The following is a 17,212-nucleotide window of genomic DNA, read 5'->3' as shown; positions in this document are numbered from 1 at the left end:
TAGTGGTCTAAGGAAACCAAAACGTCGTGTAGCAGTCACCTATCTGTGGCTGAGACAAATTTGTAGCCTGCTAAAGGGACGGGAGTTGTCTAGCAATTTTCTAATTTTGTGGCTGGAAGAAAGAATAATCGAGGAACTGTTAAGTTGTTACATGGTGAAGCCAAATATGAAGCCTGAATTCAAGGTAAGACTAACGGCAACAATCAATGAAACAGTAATTTTTTTACCACCTAAAGCAAAATAAAAAGCACTTTAAACACTTACCCCAGTCCCTAAAATACTTTAACACAAGATTTAAATATAAAACTTTTTTCCAGAAAAATAAGCTACACTTTACAGAAAAAGTGGCTGAAAGTCATGCAAGAATCCAAACACTATTTCCTATCTTAAAATGATTAGTTTTACAGAAAAGAGTTAAGATTACAGTAAAAAAAACATTACTGTGGAAGTTTTTTTTATTCTGAAGGGAATTTATCTGCCTAGCAATGGAGAAACACTAACAAACCGTCTATCCTCGAAATCCCGAAGAAAGGGTGCTCCTCGGCAGCAGGAAGGCTCAAAAGGGCTTGGTGCACAGACTGTTGACTTTCTACAGCTCTGCTCAAGCTGCCAATGCACCAGACTCTTGGAAGACACCCTTATGCTTTAGAAGCTGGAAGACTTGTATCTGGGGCAGTATATAACCCATATAGCTAAGACTACTGTGGCAGTGATCAAATTATGCACATCATGGACAACAATCTTCTTTGAGGCAGCATTTCAGGTCTCATGCTAACATGCTATCAGATGTCTTGGCAGGCACAGCCAGCTAAAGGTAGAAGATAGTAGAAGATTAGAGAGTATAATGCTTATGTACACAATAGGGTTACATTTAACAATGACTAAAATGCAACATAAGCAAGAAAACATGTTACCAGAGGTAAGAAAAGACAACAGTTATATAACATACTATCCTGCAATCCATTCTATAACAAAAACAAAGATCATGATGGTATTAAGTCAGAATGGCTACTACTACAGTACTGTTTTAGTAATACCCACATCTACTATTTCAACAGTAGAAAAGAATGAAGCTGGACCTGCTTCTGTCTGAAGATCTAAAAGGAAAATGAATTCTGGCTGACAAACCAACCTGACTGTGCAGTACTGTTGTGATCAGCTGTTGAATCGCTCTTCTTGTTTCTTCCATCACATGGTTCATTTACATCAGACGCAGAAGGACAACAACAAGGGGCATTGACAGTGGGGCTGATTTGTTGAGCTTTGTTGCAATTCAAGTCGACTTCCACTCTGTTCTGCTCCAGATCTTCTGCAGAAAGATGTGGGTTACTAATCTTATTAGGCACCCCATTAGGAACACTTGTACACAAGGTTGCATTTTTCTTACCGACAGAGTCAGACAAATCTTCTGCAGAATGCATGGATTCCATTGTTTGATTAAATACAGCTTCCCTACTTACATTGTCTAGTTTGAGTATTACATCCAATTCTACACAGTGTGCATCTACACCCATACCCTTTTCAGACGAATAGTCCACAAACCAGCCCTGTGCTGACCAATATTTGAACTGTTTCCAGTAGTACCAATAGAGTTCACTACTATGCCTTTCCCACTCTGATCTGGTGTCTGGACAATCCCAAGGTGGTGGTGAACATGAGTCTTTGGACCAATTGTATTCTGACCATTCTGTGTGTTTATCCAACCAACTTTGCCACAACAACCCTTCTCCATACTGTCCCCAATACCTCTCCCAATCTTCTTTGTGCTGGAGTTCATTAGGAGATGCATCTTCATTTAAATCCACTGAAGGCTCAAGGTCCTGATGCACAGTCACCGTTTCAGTCTCCTTACTATCCACTCTGCAAGTTTCACACGGAATATCAACCAAACTATCATTATGGAGAGCATCTACAAGCTGGCAGCCATTTTCAATCTGGTTACAATCTATATCACATGACTTAACATTTGGGACAGTGTCCAAAGAAGAGTCCTTGCCTTTGCTCAGATTGACATATATCTCAGTAATGCTGGAGGGGATCTGCTGGGAAAAAACAATGGGGTCAGTTAAAGAACGAGGACTTTCACTTTCAGTCTGTTTACTGTCCATTTCACAGCTCTCTGATGGGAAGCTGCATGAATTAACACATGGCTTGCCATCCATAAGACAACTCTCATGTTCAATCTGGTTAGTATCCAAAGTGTACATGTCCAAGCAGGAATGGCTTGAACTACCATCTAGTCCACTGACTAGAAGTGGATTCCCACTTTCTGTGTAATTACTATCCATTCTGTTATCAGCAGGTGGGATGGAGCTGCACTCCTCATGCCATCTGTCACATGTTTCTTCAGAATCATATTCACTGCATCTGTTGTGAAAATTCTGCTTCGTCGTACTCTGCTTTCCATACTTGCCCGATACCTACAAAACAAAACACTACTTTATTGCCATATATTAACATGTACTTAGATACATGCATCCCACCTACATTACAGTAGTTCTTCAGTTACAATGACAAGCAGTAACATAGAGGTCCATATAACTTTTCTACATCAACAACACACCAGCACAAGGGAACTACCATTCAGAATGAAATAAAAAATGCATTTCAAATACCTAACCCAGCAAAGTAACACATCAGGCAACACTGCAATCATATCTTCATGATCCTAGACCTTACCTACCAATTCAAGTGAAAAAAATGGCTGATAAATAACAGCTGTTGTTGCCACTACTGGAACACTGCTGCAGATATCCAGTGGCAGCCATCATGGTAGTGAACGTATTCAGTGCTGAATGTGCCATCACTACTAGCAATATTCTACTGCCATTTGCTACATTCTGCTCATAACTCCTTATACGGTAATTATGGAACTATAAAAGATGAGGACCAGATAAACTATACTAACCTAGCATAGAGAGGTCACATCTGCTCATTTCAGTGACAACTGTACCACTACTAAAACTGCATATGCAGACAGAGTTCACTGTTATATAAATTTCGTGGATAGAACAGCGATGACACATTTCACCTTAAACTGAATCTACTGCAAATCATCTAATTAAGTCTTACAGAACTAACTCTGCTACCCTCTGCTACACAACACCAAGGGAGACTTTCACATAGGGGTCAGCACTGTGGCAATGTCATGTTTTTCACTGCCACCAGCACACATCCAATTTGTACCATGGACTACATCATTCTCATTAAATCCCATTGACATGGGGCTAATCAACTAAACACAGCTTTTGAAATATTTACTTTTTATCTTCACGTAGGGTTTGTTGACCCTGGACTTAACTATAAAAGAATGGGTGCAAAGGGGTTCCTAGTACACAGAGAGTACAGAGGAGTGATTCAGCCCTACCGACATAATAAATGTCATGCGACCTCCAGTTAGTTACACAGGCTGAAATGCATGAGCATTGATGAAATGACCTTTGATGGATCCAGCCATACTCTCTGTGTTATTCAAGTCACCTATAAAAACTATGCGCAGCATGTCATCTGCATCCAGAGCCAAAAAGGCAGCAATAGCATAACTCACAGGGGACATTAACATATACTGTTGCATGGCTAACAATACTGTATAAATCGTGTACATATGTAGTCATATATACACAGAGAGGGCTTCCCCTGGACTTGAGTTGTCTGTTTCATATGTTATACTCTAAATACATCACTTGTCAGATGGTATTTGTCTGTGATTTAATTGTGTATTGGCACATTATGTGATCCTGGTGCAGGACATCCACATAGAAATTAATTTGCTGACCTGGGACGTACTTTGGAAGTTAAAGGGTTACAAGATTCTAAGAGTCTCAACTCCTGGACTGAGGGGAAGCTGTCACATGCACATATACTACTGGTAGGTGCCTGATGAACTTCTGAGATTACGAACCATGACCCTTGGAACTGCACATCTGCAAGTGTGAATGTAGAGGAATACATACCAAGTCCTAGACTGCTGTAGCTCACCAACCTTCTCCAAACAACGATCTCAGCATAGGTGAGCAGTAAGGGTGTACGATCAGATCTGCTATGTGAGGGAGTACAGGTGGATGAAGCCTCTCTCTCTCTCAAAAAAAAAAAAAATGCTTTAAAGATGCAGTGCCAAGCTATGGAATTCTCTGTTACTTTCAGTTCATTTTCAAAGTGCTGTGTCTCCCACTTCAAACAGGGAGCCAATATTTGCTTTTAATTGTGAAAGTGTGCTGGTGCATAGCAGGAATGAACTTTTGTGCACCATGGCACCATCTAGTGGAGGAATCATGAATAATATTACATCTCATACTAAAACAGGTTGTATAAAATGTTGTTGTTGTTGTGTCTTTTGGCTTTTCCCAGTTAGGGGTCGCCACAGCGGAACTCCGGTCCGCTAATGATTGGCAGTAGATTTTTACGTGCCAAGTTGCCGGCCCTGACGTACAATCTTCAACGAAGGTACGCCCATTCACGCACGTCTCCACACAGAAGACGCTCTAGCTGAGAATCGAACAGGACGTCTTTCTGTGAGGCGAAAATAAAATGTAAAATTCTGACTTCAATATTACATCTCATACTAAAACAGGCTGTATAAAATATGCTGTCTTTTCGGCTTTTAGGGGTCGCCACAGCGGAACTCCGGTCCACTAATGATTGGCAGTAGATTTCTTTTTATGGTGCCGAGCTGCCAGCCAGACGCTCAACCATCAGCGAAGGCAAGCCCATTCACGCATGTCTTTTGGAGGCCACTCGACTGCAGGGAAGACATGCAAACTCCACACAGAAGGCACTCCAGCCGAGAATCGAACAGGAGAACCTCTTGCTGTGAGGCAACAACGCTACCACTGTACCACCGCAGCTTAAGGCTGTATAAAATATAAAATGTAAAATTCTGACTGTTAAAAAAATATATATCATTTATACAACATCTAAGGACCATAAGTTGTCAAATAAAACTGTTATTTACAATTTGGCAGATCTAAGCTTTAATACTGGTTTTAAAGACACCATTTCATTTAGCCTTGGGTGATTTACTAGTGTCTAAGACTACTTGCCAGCATAGCTCTGTATACTCAAGCCGCGTCTCCCAGGGACCACCCCTGGAATCTATAGGCACTACTTCTATTACAAAAAATTGGTACTCAGCATTTTCACATACTTGGGATTTTTTCTACAGGGCAGTATTATCATTTTTCTTTCTTGTATCATATCCATGCTCATACATTTTTTGTTTTAACTTTCTTTCTTACCCACATAGAAAGAGTCACATACACCACACAAGGCAATGTGTATCACACCTGTGGCATTACAATTTGCAAACCCTTTTGTCGTAATATGTTAACTCCTACATTTCAAATGTATAACATCACCAGTCTGGATGTTACTACACTGAGGACAGTTATCACACTTTTGTGTTCCTTTTTATTACTAGTAAAAACTCAATGTAGTAACATCCGGACTGGTGATGTTATACATCTGAAATGTAGGAATAAACATATTACAACAAAAGGTTTTGCAAACTGTAACACTACAGGTGTGATATACATTGCCTTGTGTGATGCATGTGACTCCTTTTATGTGGGTAAGACAGAAAAGAAAGTTAAAACAAAGAATGTATGAGCATGGATATGAAATGATAATGTCCTGTAGAAACATATGTATGTGAAAATGCTGAGTACCAATTTTTTGTAATAGAAGTAGTGCCTACAGATCCCATGGGTGGTCCCTGGGAGACCCAGCTTGAGTATAGGGAGCTATACTGGCAACTAGTCTTGGACGCAAGTAATCACCCAGGGCTAAATGGCATGGTATCTTTAAAACCAGTATTAAAGCTTAGATCTGCTAAATTGTAAATAACAGTTTTATTTGGCAACTTATGGTCCTTAGATGTTGTATAACTTATATATAATTTTTTAACAGTCAGAATTTTATATTTTATACAGCCTGTTTTAGTATGAGATGTAATATTATTCATGATTCCTCCACTAGATGGTGGCATTTCATGTATTTTTTTTTCATCCTTTTACAACAGCTTTTATCTGTTTTAATATTAAGATACAAAGCCGAAAGACACACACACACTATTTATGTGGAATATATTCAATGCATTTATTACTGCTGACAAACTATTTATATTTTTTCTATTTTAACACCAATATTTATATATACAACAGTATATGACTGGTTTATGTATTTTATTCATTCATACTCATTCTGCATCTTAGATACTAATCGATTGATGCATTTCACTGGGTAATTTGAATAAGGAAAGGTAATTAAGTGACTATTTGTGAAGGCTATGCCTATCTGATGAAGTTTTAGTTAGATGAAAACGTAAGGGGAATTGGTTTTACAACAGTAACATTTTTATGTGCTGTGTGTTCGTTAAGTTTTGACTTGGATTAAAACTTTCATTGCGGTGGATCTGCTGGTTTCCAGTACCTTTGTTGGTTTATCAGTAGTGTTTTTTTTGGGCACTTAAACCACTCTTTACTGTTTCTAAACCACAGAAGTTTCCTCAGGTGTAGTTTTGCTAGGGGAAATCATAAGGATGGATGATGCCATGAACTCCATGGCCCTTAGACATTCCCTTCCTGTGACTGTCAGCCTTGGCAGTAAGATGAGTAAATGTCAGAAAATACATCTTTCCTAGGAGTAAAAAGGCTTTCTGTTGTACAGAATCTATCATAGCACACAGAAAGAGAATCCTTATCTGGGGACGAAGTTGGGATTTGCAGACAATTGAGGGTGAACCCTACCCTCTGAAAACAGTCCATGGTAGACTGCAAGGCTATTTGAAGTTCCAAGATTGTTTTTCTCTTGTGCACTCCTAGCATTCTGTAATGTGCTACAACAGGAGCTAAATACTTGGTGAAAATTGTGTGTGCAGTGGATAAACTAAGTTGTAAAGCATAGAATTGTTATTTTATGACAGGTACATGAAGATAGGTGCACTTCAGATCTGTTATAACTATGTACGTGACTAGAAAAATCAGTCTCAGCATTTTGAATTTGGGAATGCTTAGAAACTTGTTTAGCTTTGAGAGGTCTAGAATTGGCCTTCACATTCCTTCCTTTCTTGGAACTAGAAAAATCCTGGAGTAAAACCATTGGCCTCCTCCCCAGAACTGACTGGCTGAATGGATCCTTAGAGCCCATTGGTATTTTTTTGACTTTGGTATTCCTAAGAAGGGATTTCTTTCTCTGAAGTTATAAAGTAACTCTCTTCTGTGATGTTTAGTACCCGCTGGTCTGAGGTGATGAGATTCCACTGGTTTGGAAAGGAATAACATATTTCTGCTTGTGAGGTGGGGAGGGGCAGAAGGGGGGAGAGCTGTGCATAATCACAGCTGTTATCTACAGTAATAAAGTCTTTGGACCCACCAGGGTATAATAGGGCATTGCTCGGGTTGCCATATTCTGGACTGTCTAGGCCTTTTTGATCAGGGAAGCCTTCACTTACCTTGCCTAGGAGGTAGTGGGGTTGGACATCAATACATTTATTTCACAGTTTTTATTTGCTTCCCCTTTTTTATCCAATTTCTTGAACACCTTCTCTTCAGGAGGTCCAATAAGGAAGTCTTTATCCAATGTGGCATCCAAGAGTTCGGCCTTTACTTGGTCAAAAAGTGGTTATGTCTTCAGTCAAGCATGCCCGAGGGTAGCAGAGCCGGTAGCAGCTACCCTGTATGACGCCTCTAATGTGCAACAACCACAATTCAAAGAATGCCTAGAAACCTCCAGTGCTGTTCTACCAGTTTCCTTTATGTCCCTTAGTAAGGCTTCATCTGCAATGCTCTCTGCTTTGGTAATAATCTGTTTCTGCAGGGACTCAAGTATTTTAACAGATGAAATTGGAAAGTGACAGACCCTCATAGAGAGGGCAGCAGATGTAGAATTTATTTTCCCACACTTGTGTGGTAGTCTACCTTTTCTCTCAATAGTTACATGATGTCTAGCAGTAGGCTTAGGTGCACCCTTACTGGGTTCAGTAGACACTACAGAAGAATTAACTTGTGGATTCTTGAAGAGATATTTGAAAGTGACAGCCACTATATAAAATCAACCTGGCTTCCTTGGAACAGGAGGCAGATAGTCTAGGCATAGAGATATGCCTTCAAAGACATCAATACCACATGGACTGGGGGAATAACTAGTGGTTTGGGTGATAACAGGCTTAGAAGCTGGCAGTAATGAGTTTGGACCTGACAGAATTCCTTACTTTTCACTGCCACCTTATATAATGTATCCCAAATGATACATTTTCTTGGGGAGAGGTAAATGAGAGGGTATCATCTGAGTCAGAATCTGGATAGGACTGAGGGGGGAGGTATTCAGAATACGATAACTATTCCTCATCCTCACATACTGAAGAATCAGACTCCACTTGAAATGAAATAATCTCCTGGTCTTTTACTGGGAGGGGCTACAGGGATAATCTCTGGTGCCTGGATGGTCTCCATAGACTTCACAAAGGCCATGAATTCCTGGCATTTTTAAGGAGGTCCTGAGTTTCAACCTGGGTTGTAATAGCAGATGACTGGGGAGTAGGCTCATTTACGTTAACTGGTCTCGCTGGTTCAGGTGACTGTTTAGTAAAAGAGGACTCGCGACTGAGCAACTGTGCCCTCGGTCTGGGTTAATGGCGTGTAGTTCTGCAGAATAAATGCGAAAGATTAACTATCTCCCTCGTTAACTAATAATAGGACATCGGAAGCGGAGGTTTGCTGAGCAACCTCAGACCTAATAAATGTTGATGTGAGAAAGATCAAAGTCAAGTGGCCTGCTGTCATGGTGGCCTCTCGAGAGGTCATGCCAGAAGCCTCAGGCCTGGTATGCACTGGAACTGGGGTCTCACCGGAGTCTTAAGTCAACTTAGATACAGACAAGGAAGAATCACCATCGTCTGCACAGTTCTTTCTTTTAGGCCTTTTGTTTTTACATTTTCTTGCCAAAGTAGCAGTTGTAACCGTGAAAGATGGATGAACAGCAGGAAACAGTTCAGAGGACACCATGTGTACCACTAGAACTAAGGCCCTACACAAGTCTTCGCTGTAAACCTAGGATAATCCTAATAACTGGAAATATCATGCTGAGACCTCAAACAAATTGGATAAGTCTATATAGGTTCATAGGTAGGTACTAGACTATCTACCCAAAGGCATTTATAAGCCTAGCCAGAATGTGCTGGCTTTCGCTGCCCCCTTAGATTAGTTCCCTGTGCCTCTGTCCAGCAGAGCCACTGAAGTGATCCCCGGAGTAAACTTTCTGTTTCCCATCCACTCGTCAAGGTTTGTTTTGAACAGTGTTGGCGAGGAGCTCTGCCTAATGTAGATTGGAATCTTGCTCCAAAGCATGGGAAGTCTCTGTGACAGGAATCTATCCCTCCAGCATGTCCTACTTATTGTTGTGGTGAGGTTTAGATCCCTAGAGCTTGTGGCTCGAGGGGATAAGCTTTTCTTTAGGTGGAGCATGTCCATCAGTTCTGGGTTGGACATGGCCTTGTATGTCAGGCAGAGATCACCTCTGAGTAGGTGGTATGCAACAGAGTATAGCTGGAGTTTCTTCACTCGAGCTGCATAGGGCATCTGTTTGAGGCCAGTGATCCTCTTGGTGAGGTACTTCTGTGGTCTTTCCAGCTGTTGCAGGTGTCTCGTAAGATACATCCCAAATGGGGCATTGTACTCTATGATGGGTCTGATGAGCGATGAGTAGAGGGGCACAATGACCTCTTTTGATCTGGATGCGAACCCTTTTGTGATGAGGTGGGCCACGTAGAAGGATTTTCTAACCACTTTGGCAATGTGATTATCAAAGGACAGTTTACCATCTATTTGGGTCTCCAGATCCCTTATTACGTCTTCCGTATTTAGGGGACTACCACCTATGTGGTAGTTTGTGGGTACTTCGTTTTTTCCAAAGGGGATGACTATGCACTTTTTGGCATTTAGCTTGTGGCCATGATTTTGACACCAGGTATCCGTCTCAGTGAGATCCTTTTGGAGGTTGTCTGTGTCAGCCGGAGAGTCAATTATAGCCCCTAGTTTGCAGTCATCTGCGACCTTGGTCAGCCATAGCCCTCCTGTGCTTGCCTGTACCTCTGAGAAGTATATGCCAAACAGGAGGGGTCCTAGGACGGAGCCCTGGGGAACGCCACTTGTAACCCTTTTAGAGTCCGACCTAACTCCCGCAACTCTTAACATGTGGGTTCTGTCCGTGAGCCAGCTGGCAACCCATCTTGTGACGTACGGGTTTATGTTCAGGCTGGTGAGCTTGTCTATAATACCAGAATGGGGAATGGTGTCAAAGGCCTTTGCGAGGTCTAGGTAGGCTGTGTGTATCACCTTTCCCTCGTCTGTAGCCTTGGTAACTGTCTCAAAGAAGTCCAAAACGTTTAGGAGGCATGATCTGCCCTTAAAGCCGAACTGGGTAGAATCCAGTGTTTGGAGGTTCCCAATGTCTCTGTTAATGAGTTCTATGATAATGCGCTCCATAGCCTTGCAGACCAAGCTAGTCAGGCTTATATGGCAATAGTTCCCAGGGTCTGTTGTGGCTCCAGCTTTGTGGAGTGGAATAAACAATGCTGTGCGTCACTCTATGGGTATGGAACCTGAGGAAAGGCTAAGTTTGAACGGTGTGTTTAGGTGGGGGGTTAGTTCGTCTTTGAGCTCGTGTAGGACGCAGCCTGGGACACCATCTGGTCCCATTGATGCTGTGTTTTTGGCTTTGGAGAGGGCTGTTTTAACCTGAGTGTCTGCGGTTTCAGGAGCTCTACTTTCTTCTGGTTTGGTTATGGGCCCTTTTGGGGGTGAAGTTTGTGCTGAACCTGTCTGCCAGGATGTTGGCAATATCGGTTGGTTCAGTGTATTTTGTACCATTCTGCACCAACTCCGAGCAGATCTGAGCACTGCCACTTAGATTCTTGACATAGCTAAAAAATGCCTTGTGGTTATCTTTGGAGTCCTTGGCAATTTTTCTTTCGAAACTCACACTGGATGATTTTATGATGGATTGTAGTTTCTTGCTGATACTGATCAGGGATGTCTTCCCTTCTTGGGATTTTACTCTCTTCTGTACTAGTTTCCTCCTTCTATTGTATAGCTTGTTTATGGCAAGAGTCCACCAGACTGCTTTCCTTTTCTTGAAGGAGTGAGTCTTGGTTTTGCTTGGGATAGCACGATCCATGCATTTTTGTAGGTGCCCGTAGAATGCATTAGTAAAGGATTTTGCAGATTGGACAATGTTATCCTTTAGCATGGGGGCTTTGAAACTTTCCACCTCGGTCTTAAGTAATGTGAAGCTTGCTTTTGAAAAGTTTTTCACGGTGGTTTCCTTGTCCGGGGGTGGGGGTGGAATCCAAAGTGATTTGTTTATGGTCAGAACTAACCAGCGAGGGGTTGACCTCCAGTGTGGAGCACCGGTCGCCCATGTTGGTGATGACCAGGTCCAATATGTTGTCACCTCTGGTGGGAGAGTTGACCAGTTAATCCAGGGCGTTTGAGTTTATAAATTCTAGGAAATGTTGGGCAAGGGAGTTAGTACTTGAGTAGTTCTCCCAATTAATGTTTGGGTAATTGAAATCACCCAATATTAGGATATTTGGTAGGACCTTTATATTTCCCAGTGTTTCCAGAAATGTAGAATGGGGGTCCTGGGATATGGTGGGTGATCTGTAGCAAGCTAAAATTTGAATTGCAGTTTTGCCCGTTGTTAGTTGCACGCGGATGATCTCTGAAGCATTGTGCTGTGCCACTAACCTGGAGGTGTGGGTATCCTTGATGAATATGGATATGCCCCCGCTTTTTGTATTTTGGTCTGGGTTCTGTGGCCGAAATGTATGGCATGAGTTGTAGCCTGGTAGTGCTGGGGTGCTCTCTGGAGCCTTAAACCAGGTTTCTGTTACTGCACGCATATCGATTTTCCCCATACTGAGGAGTACCTCGAATGCGTGCATTTTGAGGTTTAGTCTTCTAGCATTGAGTAGCATTACCCTCAGTTTTTTGTTACTTGTACTATTTATGGCAGTGGGTTTGTCTTTTGAGCCTTGCCTAAAAAAGGCACTACGGGGGTGGCATGAGCCTTGGCCAGTATTAGAAAGCCTAAGGGTGACAGGTGCAAGCCGTCTCTAGCGAAGCAGCGTGGCTTGTCAAGCATGTCATCCTAGGTGGACAGACACTGGAACCCCTTTGAATGATACCAAAAACTTAGCCAATTGTTGAAATTGATGATTTTTTCTTTATACTGTGGTAACATTCTTGGTGAGGGCAGGATGCTACTCAGAGTTAGGGTCATACCGGCCTGGGCTACAAGATCAGGGAGCTCTTTCATGTCTCTTCATGTAGTCCAGGGAGGTACGGCTCAGGTCATTCACACCAACATGGACAATGACAGAGACGTATTTGTAATTGTTCTGGAGTGACCCGAATGCTTGTTATGTGGCGAATCCTGGCACCCGACAGGCAGCTAACAGTAACCCTCTCCTTATTCAGCCTAGTGAGTGGGACGTCAGTGTGCCTGACTATAGAGTCACCTATTACTAGTATTACTAGTATGTTGGGTATGTTATTTTGCCTTAAGGGCTGCAATTGCATGGCACACTGGTTTTGTGAAGTATGGGTTTCATGATTTGTGTTCGGGGGGTGGAGGTCGCTTGGATGTCTGCTTTGGAGGTCTCTGTTGCTTTTGCAGATTTTTATTTAGAGCCTCCGGGTATGTTTTCGTGTATTTATGTGTGTTTTTTGCCAGAGCTGGTTTAATGTGTCTATGGGAGACTGGTGGTGTGATGCAAGTAATTCTCTTCTCCTCTTGACTGCCTGATCCAGCCTTTGGTTGAGAGAGCTTAGCCTCCAGTTTGGCTGTACAACTGCATCTCTCACATGTATTAGTATTTGGTGGTAGGAGTAGAGGGTTCTCTGTGTACACGAGGCAGTTGTAGCATTGCATCAAAATGCCCAGATTGACCAGTTGGACTGGAGAGTACGCCTGAAACTGCCCTTTGGACATGCCTGGATAGGTACAGTGAACTGTTTTACTGAATGGCTGGTAAGGTTGAATAGAAAGCCTTGTCCTTCTGTACAGTATAGGAGGGTCTAGCGCTAGGGTTTATAAGTGATTGCTATGAGTTTTGAGCAAGTGCTGGGCTGAGAAATGAATGGCTTGAGTGCTTAAGTTGAAAGTTTGTCTAGTTCCAAGGGAAAAATTGAAGAGGAGACTTTGTGGAGCTGGGAATAGTTATACCCTAGCTAACCAACGCTGCCTGGTGTGCAAAACCAGGCAAATGTGGTATTTATAGCAGGGAAATTAAAGAGATACAAATTAGCCCAAAATGGCCAATAAACTACTAATTTCTGGGCTGAAACCACTCCTCCAGGGACAGATAGGCTGCTCAAAGCTCCTCTCTCTCACAGGTGAACAGAGAAACTTCCTTCTTTCCAAGTAAGGTATGGGCAAACACAGGGACTTGTAACACAGCCCTGAATTCAGCACTTAACCTGAAAACTGGACTATACTAGCTTAGAAAGATGGGAAACAAGTATATATATATATATTTTTTTTTTCAGAAAATAAAGCAGATACAACAAAAAAACTCTTTAAATGCACAGAAAAAGATACTTATTGTTATATATCTCAGATCAGAGTTGTAGTCATGCCACTAGTAATAAAGTAGGAAGAAACACAAATACAGTAAAAGCAGATGAATAGAATGCAATTTTTTTTATGTGGAATATGGAATGTGTGGAATTTGCTTCCCAAATTTCAAGCAGTTATTAACTTTTTGGAACATTAATCAGAAGAAAGAATTCCCCAGTAGGGTACTTGCCTGAAAATCATTTGTTAGAAACTTTAGAGAAAAATGAACAGGTCGACAAGACATGAGTATCTAGTAAACATACAAGCACATCGGACTGCAAGGCTAGAAAAAAATGTAGAACTGGAAATTGCACTGATGGATGCCCTTCTTATCCTCTTACATCCAAACACTGGCTATCAAATGTCTGTCAGTTGATCATGAAAAGACTCTGAAATTGGGTCAGCACGGGTTTTTGCACTGCAGGAAGACCCAAGGACCAGTACTGCAACACTGACTACAAAGAACATCAAAGGATTAACATCTTAGTTCTAACTTTTTGTTAATTCTTCTACTACAGCCATTACTTAAATCACACAATAAGAACATTTAATTACTGGTCTTGTTTGATAATTCTTTTTAACTTTTCACATCAACAACATTATTAAGTAAGCAGCCCTAATTAAAATCCCCCAAAGAACACCCAGCCATAATAATATGCTAATAAAACACTGTCACTGCTATTCAAGCCAGTTTTACTTACTGTGAAGGACTTGCCTACATCAGTTCAACAAGGCAAAAGAATTTATAAACAGCAACAAAGAAAATGCCAAATTCTCTATGCACTACAAATGGCACAGAAAGGAAGTAATCTAACTGAAATCAATGCATCTGAATTCAAAGACTTCAAGAGCAGAAATGATGAGGAAGTCTCAAAATTCACATATATCACCACCATCATAAATGTCAACTTGGAAAGTAGATTTGCAAAGAAGTTTTATAGCCACATAAATAAATGTACAAAATTGGCAGTCCCAATGGAAAGTTTAAAAGCAAGCCACTCTGGTGGGGTCACAAACATAAACGAAATCTACAACAAAGAAAAAACTCAACAGTACAGAATTGGTCTAAAGACCCAAGTACAGAAAAATATTAGAAATGCGACTAAGAATTAAAAAAAGACAATTACTGTGATTAAAGCAGTCCATGAACTCAGGTAAGCACCTGAAACCAACAATAATTTAAAATCTTTCTTAACAAATGTAAGAAAACTAAAAAACAATCAACAGAACTGATAATAAATGACAAATCCTACCTGGACCCAGTGGACAATACCAATAAACTAGCAAAAAAAACCCTCCTGACACAACTATCCTAAGCCCTACAATTCCAGTATTTCTGAACCTCATCACCACCATGACTTAAGGATATGTACTACAAGTGCTCTCCATGACTAATATTCCTTCCTCCATGAGACCAGACAACATACCAGGCTGTTTGTTAAACAGTACTAAACCTGCCCTGGCAAAACATCACCATAAGCTATTTAACCCAAGCTTGGCTGCAAGAAGAGTCCCAGAAATGTGGCATACCGTACTGGTGATGCTACTTCATAAAGGTCTGGTAGCTGGTTTGAAGGATTAAGGAGCTGTTAACAAGTGGCTTCCTGTGGTCCAATAGTGTAAGGTTTGATTCCCTCAGCCTCCATCACCTAACTGTGTGACTCTGAGCAAGTCACTCAACTAGACAGCTCCCAGGCTGCATCTGAAAAAAGTCCATTGAGATCTTTGTTCTACCCTGAAAAACAAATAAAAATAAATAAAAAAATAAAATTAAAAAGATAAATAAATAAATACATAAACAACTAAATGTGTCCCTACTACAGATCTCAGAAACTATGGTCCCACAAGCCTGAAAGGCCTCATTTGTAAGGTCGTGGAACACATTATAACAGACTTGAACAAGATGCACATTAAAAAATATCATCAGACTAGACCCACAGCAATTTGCCTTTGTAAAAGGTAGATCCTTTTAAATTAACTTGGTGAACTTCCTTGAAAAATTAACACAAGCTGCTGACATTGGTCACAATGTACATACAGTCTATTCTGATCTCTTCCCACAAAACAAAAAGTCACACAGTCTACCCAAGGCATTTGGCACCATCCACCATGCTAGTATAACTAATAAACTAGATGCAGTACAAACAGACCCGTGTAGGGTAAGATGAAAAGCAAACTGTTTAAAAGACAGAACCCATAGGGTGCAAGTGGCAGGAGCAGTATCAGAAACATAAAGGTGACCAGTTGTACCTGGCAGGGCTCAGTGTTGTAAGAGACTTTGCTTGATATTAACTTCTCTGACCCAGAGACAAAAAACTAAGACATATGGCTGACCAAGTTTGCAGACAACTGCAAAATGGTAGTCATTGTCAAATCCTCCTCTGACAAAGAAGCCTTTCAACAGAAACTTACACTTATAAATGCCTGATGTACTAAAAATGGGCTTGAATCAAATGCTAAAAAATTGCAACATTGCCAGATTTGCCAGACCAACTATCTCCGCAACAATACAGCATTGACAAAACCCTACCTCAAAATGATGACATAGTTAGGTGACATGGGAACCCAGGTTGACAACTCCCTCTATTTTGATCAGGAACCTGAGTTGATGATGCTGTCTCTTTTGATCACTACATAGCAATGTTTGTCAACAAGTCTTAACTAGTGCAGCCCATCACAAAGGGGGCATCTTCTAGTTCTAAAGATGTTACTGTTCCCTTGCATTCAGAGCTAACCAGACCAATTACAGAAATTAGTGGCTACTATTGTATATATCTCACCAGATATAGCAAACGGTTGGAAAATCCCCAGAGATTCCTAACAAAGAGGATCACAGGTTTAAAATCCCTTAGCTACCAGAAAAGACTACAAGAATTGTCCTTCGTTTCTGCCCTGCTTCAGCAGATCAACAAAACAAGGTGAAAAGACTGATTTGTTACTCAGCATCTCCCTTACTTCTCAAAAAGACTTTCCCTGCAAATAAAGCACCCTAACATACTACCTTCCCTCAAACAGGACCTGGATAATCAGATAAATATTCAGAAATTAACCAAGGGCTTGACTGGACTAGCAGAACTTCAGAAAGGTGGGACAGATCAGAGTGGGAAATGGTAATGTGTATTTGTTACAAGACTCAGTAGCCTTGAACTTCCTAGGATTCTTATTAGTTAACTTGAATCCACACGCACTTCTACTTCAGTTTCATCACTGATTCTTGGCTTACCTGAAGACTACCAAACTGAAGAGGTAACCCCATACTCCTCATAAGCTCTGCTTCAGAGTCAAGATCATCTTCTACTACTACCTTTTCTTCCTCCTCATCATGTGCAAAGTCTTCATTTAGGGCATATTCTCCATCTTCATTTTCACTCTCTTCTCCACCTGAAGGAACAAATTAGTATATTAGTTTGCTTCATCATTACTAAAAATTCATCACAACAGGTAAAGAGCTGACTGCTGAAAAGCTTAACAACAGGATTCTACTGTAAGGCCAATTAGAAAAACATGTAATGAGGGTAGAGCTCAACCACAGCTCTCACCTTCTTTGCACAAGAATTAGGGATAAAGCCAAAAATACTACAGGAGAGACAAAAGGCTA

The 17,212-nt window shown here is 41.2% G+C and overlaps 1 protein-coding gene across 1 annotated transcript in view; it reads right to left on the bottom strand.

The window, feature by feature from the left end:
- The window catches only part of TGS1 (trimethylguanosine synthase 1), a 1,147,018-nt gene that overhangs the window by 821,261 nt on the left and 308,545 nt on the right, over positions 1–17,212 (bottom strand). The window contains exons 3-4 of the mRNA XM_044065538.1: positions 16,838–16,995; positions 1,133–2,420 (exon numbers count right to left, since the gene is read on the bottom strand). Of these exons, the coding sequence (XP_043921473.1) occupies positions 1,133–2,420; positions 16,838–16,995 (1,446 nt within the window). The remainder of the gene's footprint in view (positions 1–1,132; positions 2,421–16,837; positions 16,996–17,212) is intronic.

Source organism: Protopterus annectens, chromosome 3.part0, assembly GCF_019279795.1.
Source record: "Protopterus annectens isolate FY-2018-M chromosome 3.part0, PAN1.0, whole genome shotgun sequence".
Classification (NCBI taxonomy): domain Eukaryota; kingdom Metazoa; phylum Chordata; order Ceratodontiformes; family Protopteridae; genus Protopterus; species Protopterus annectens.
Note: the sequence above shows the minus strand (reverse complement) of the source record. Positions and strands in the feature narration are given on the sequence as shown.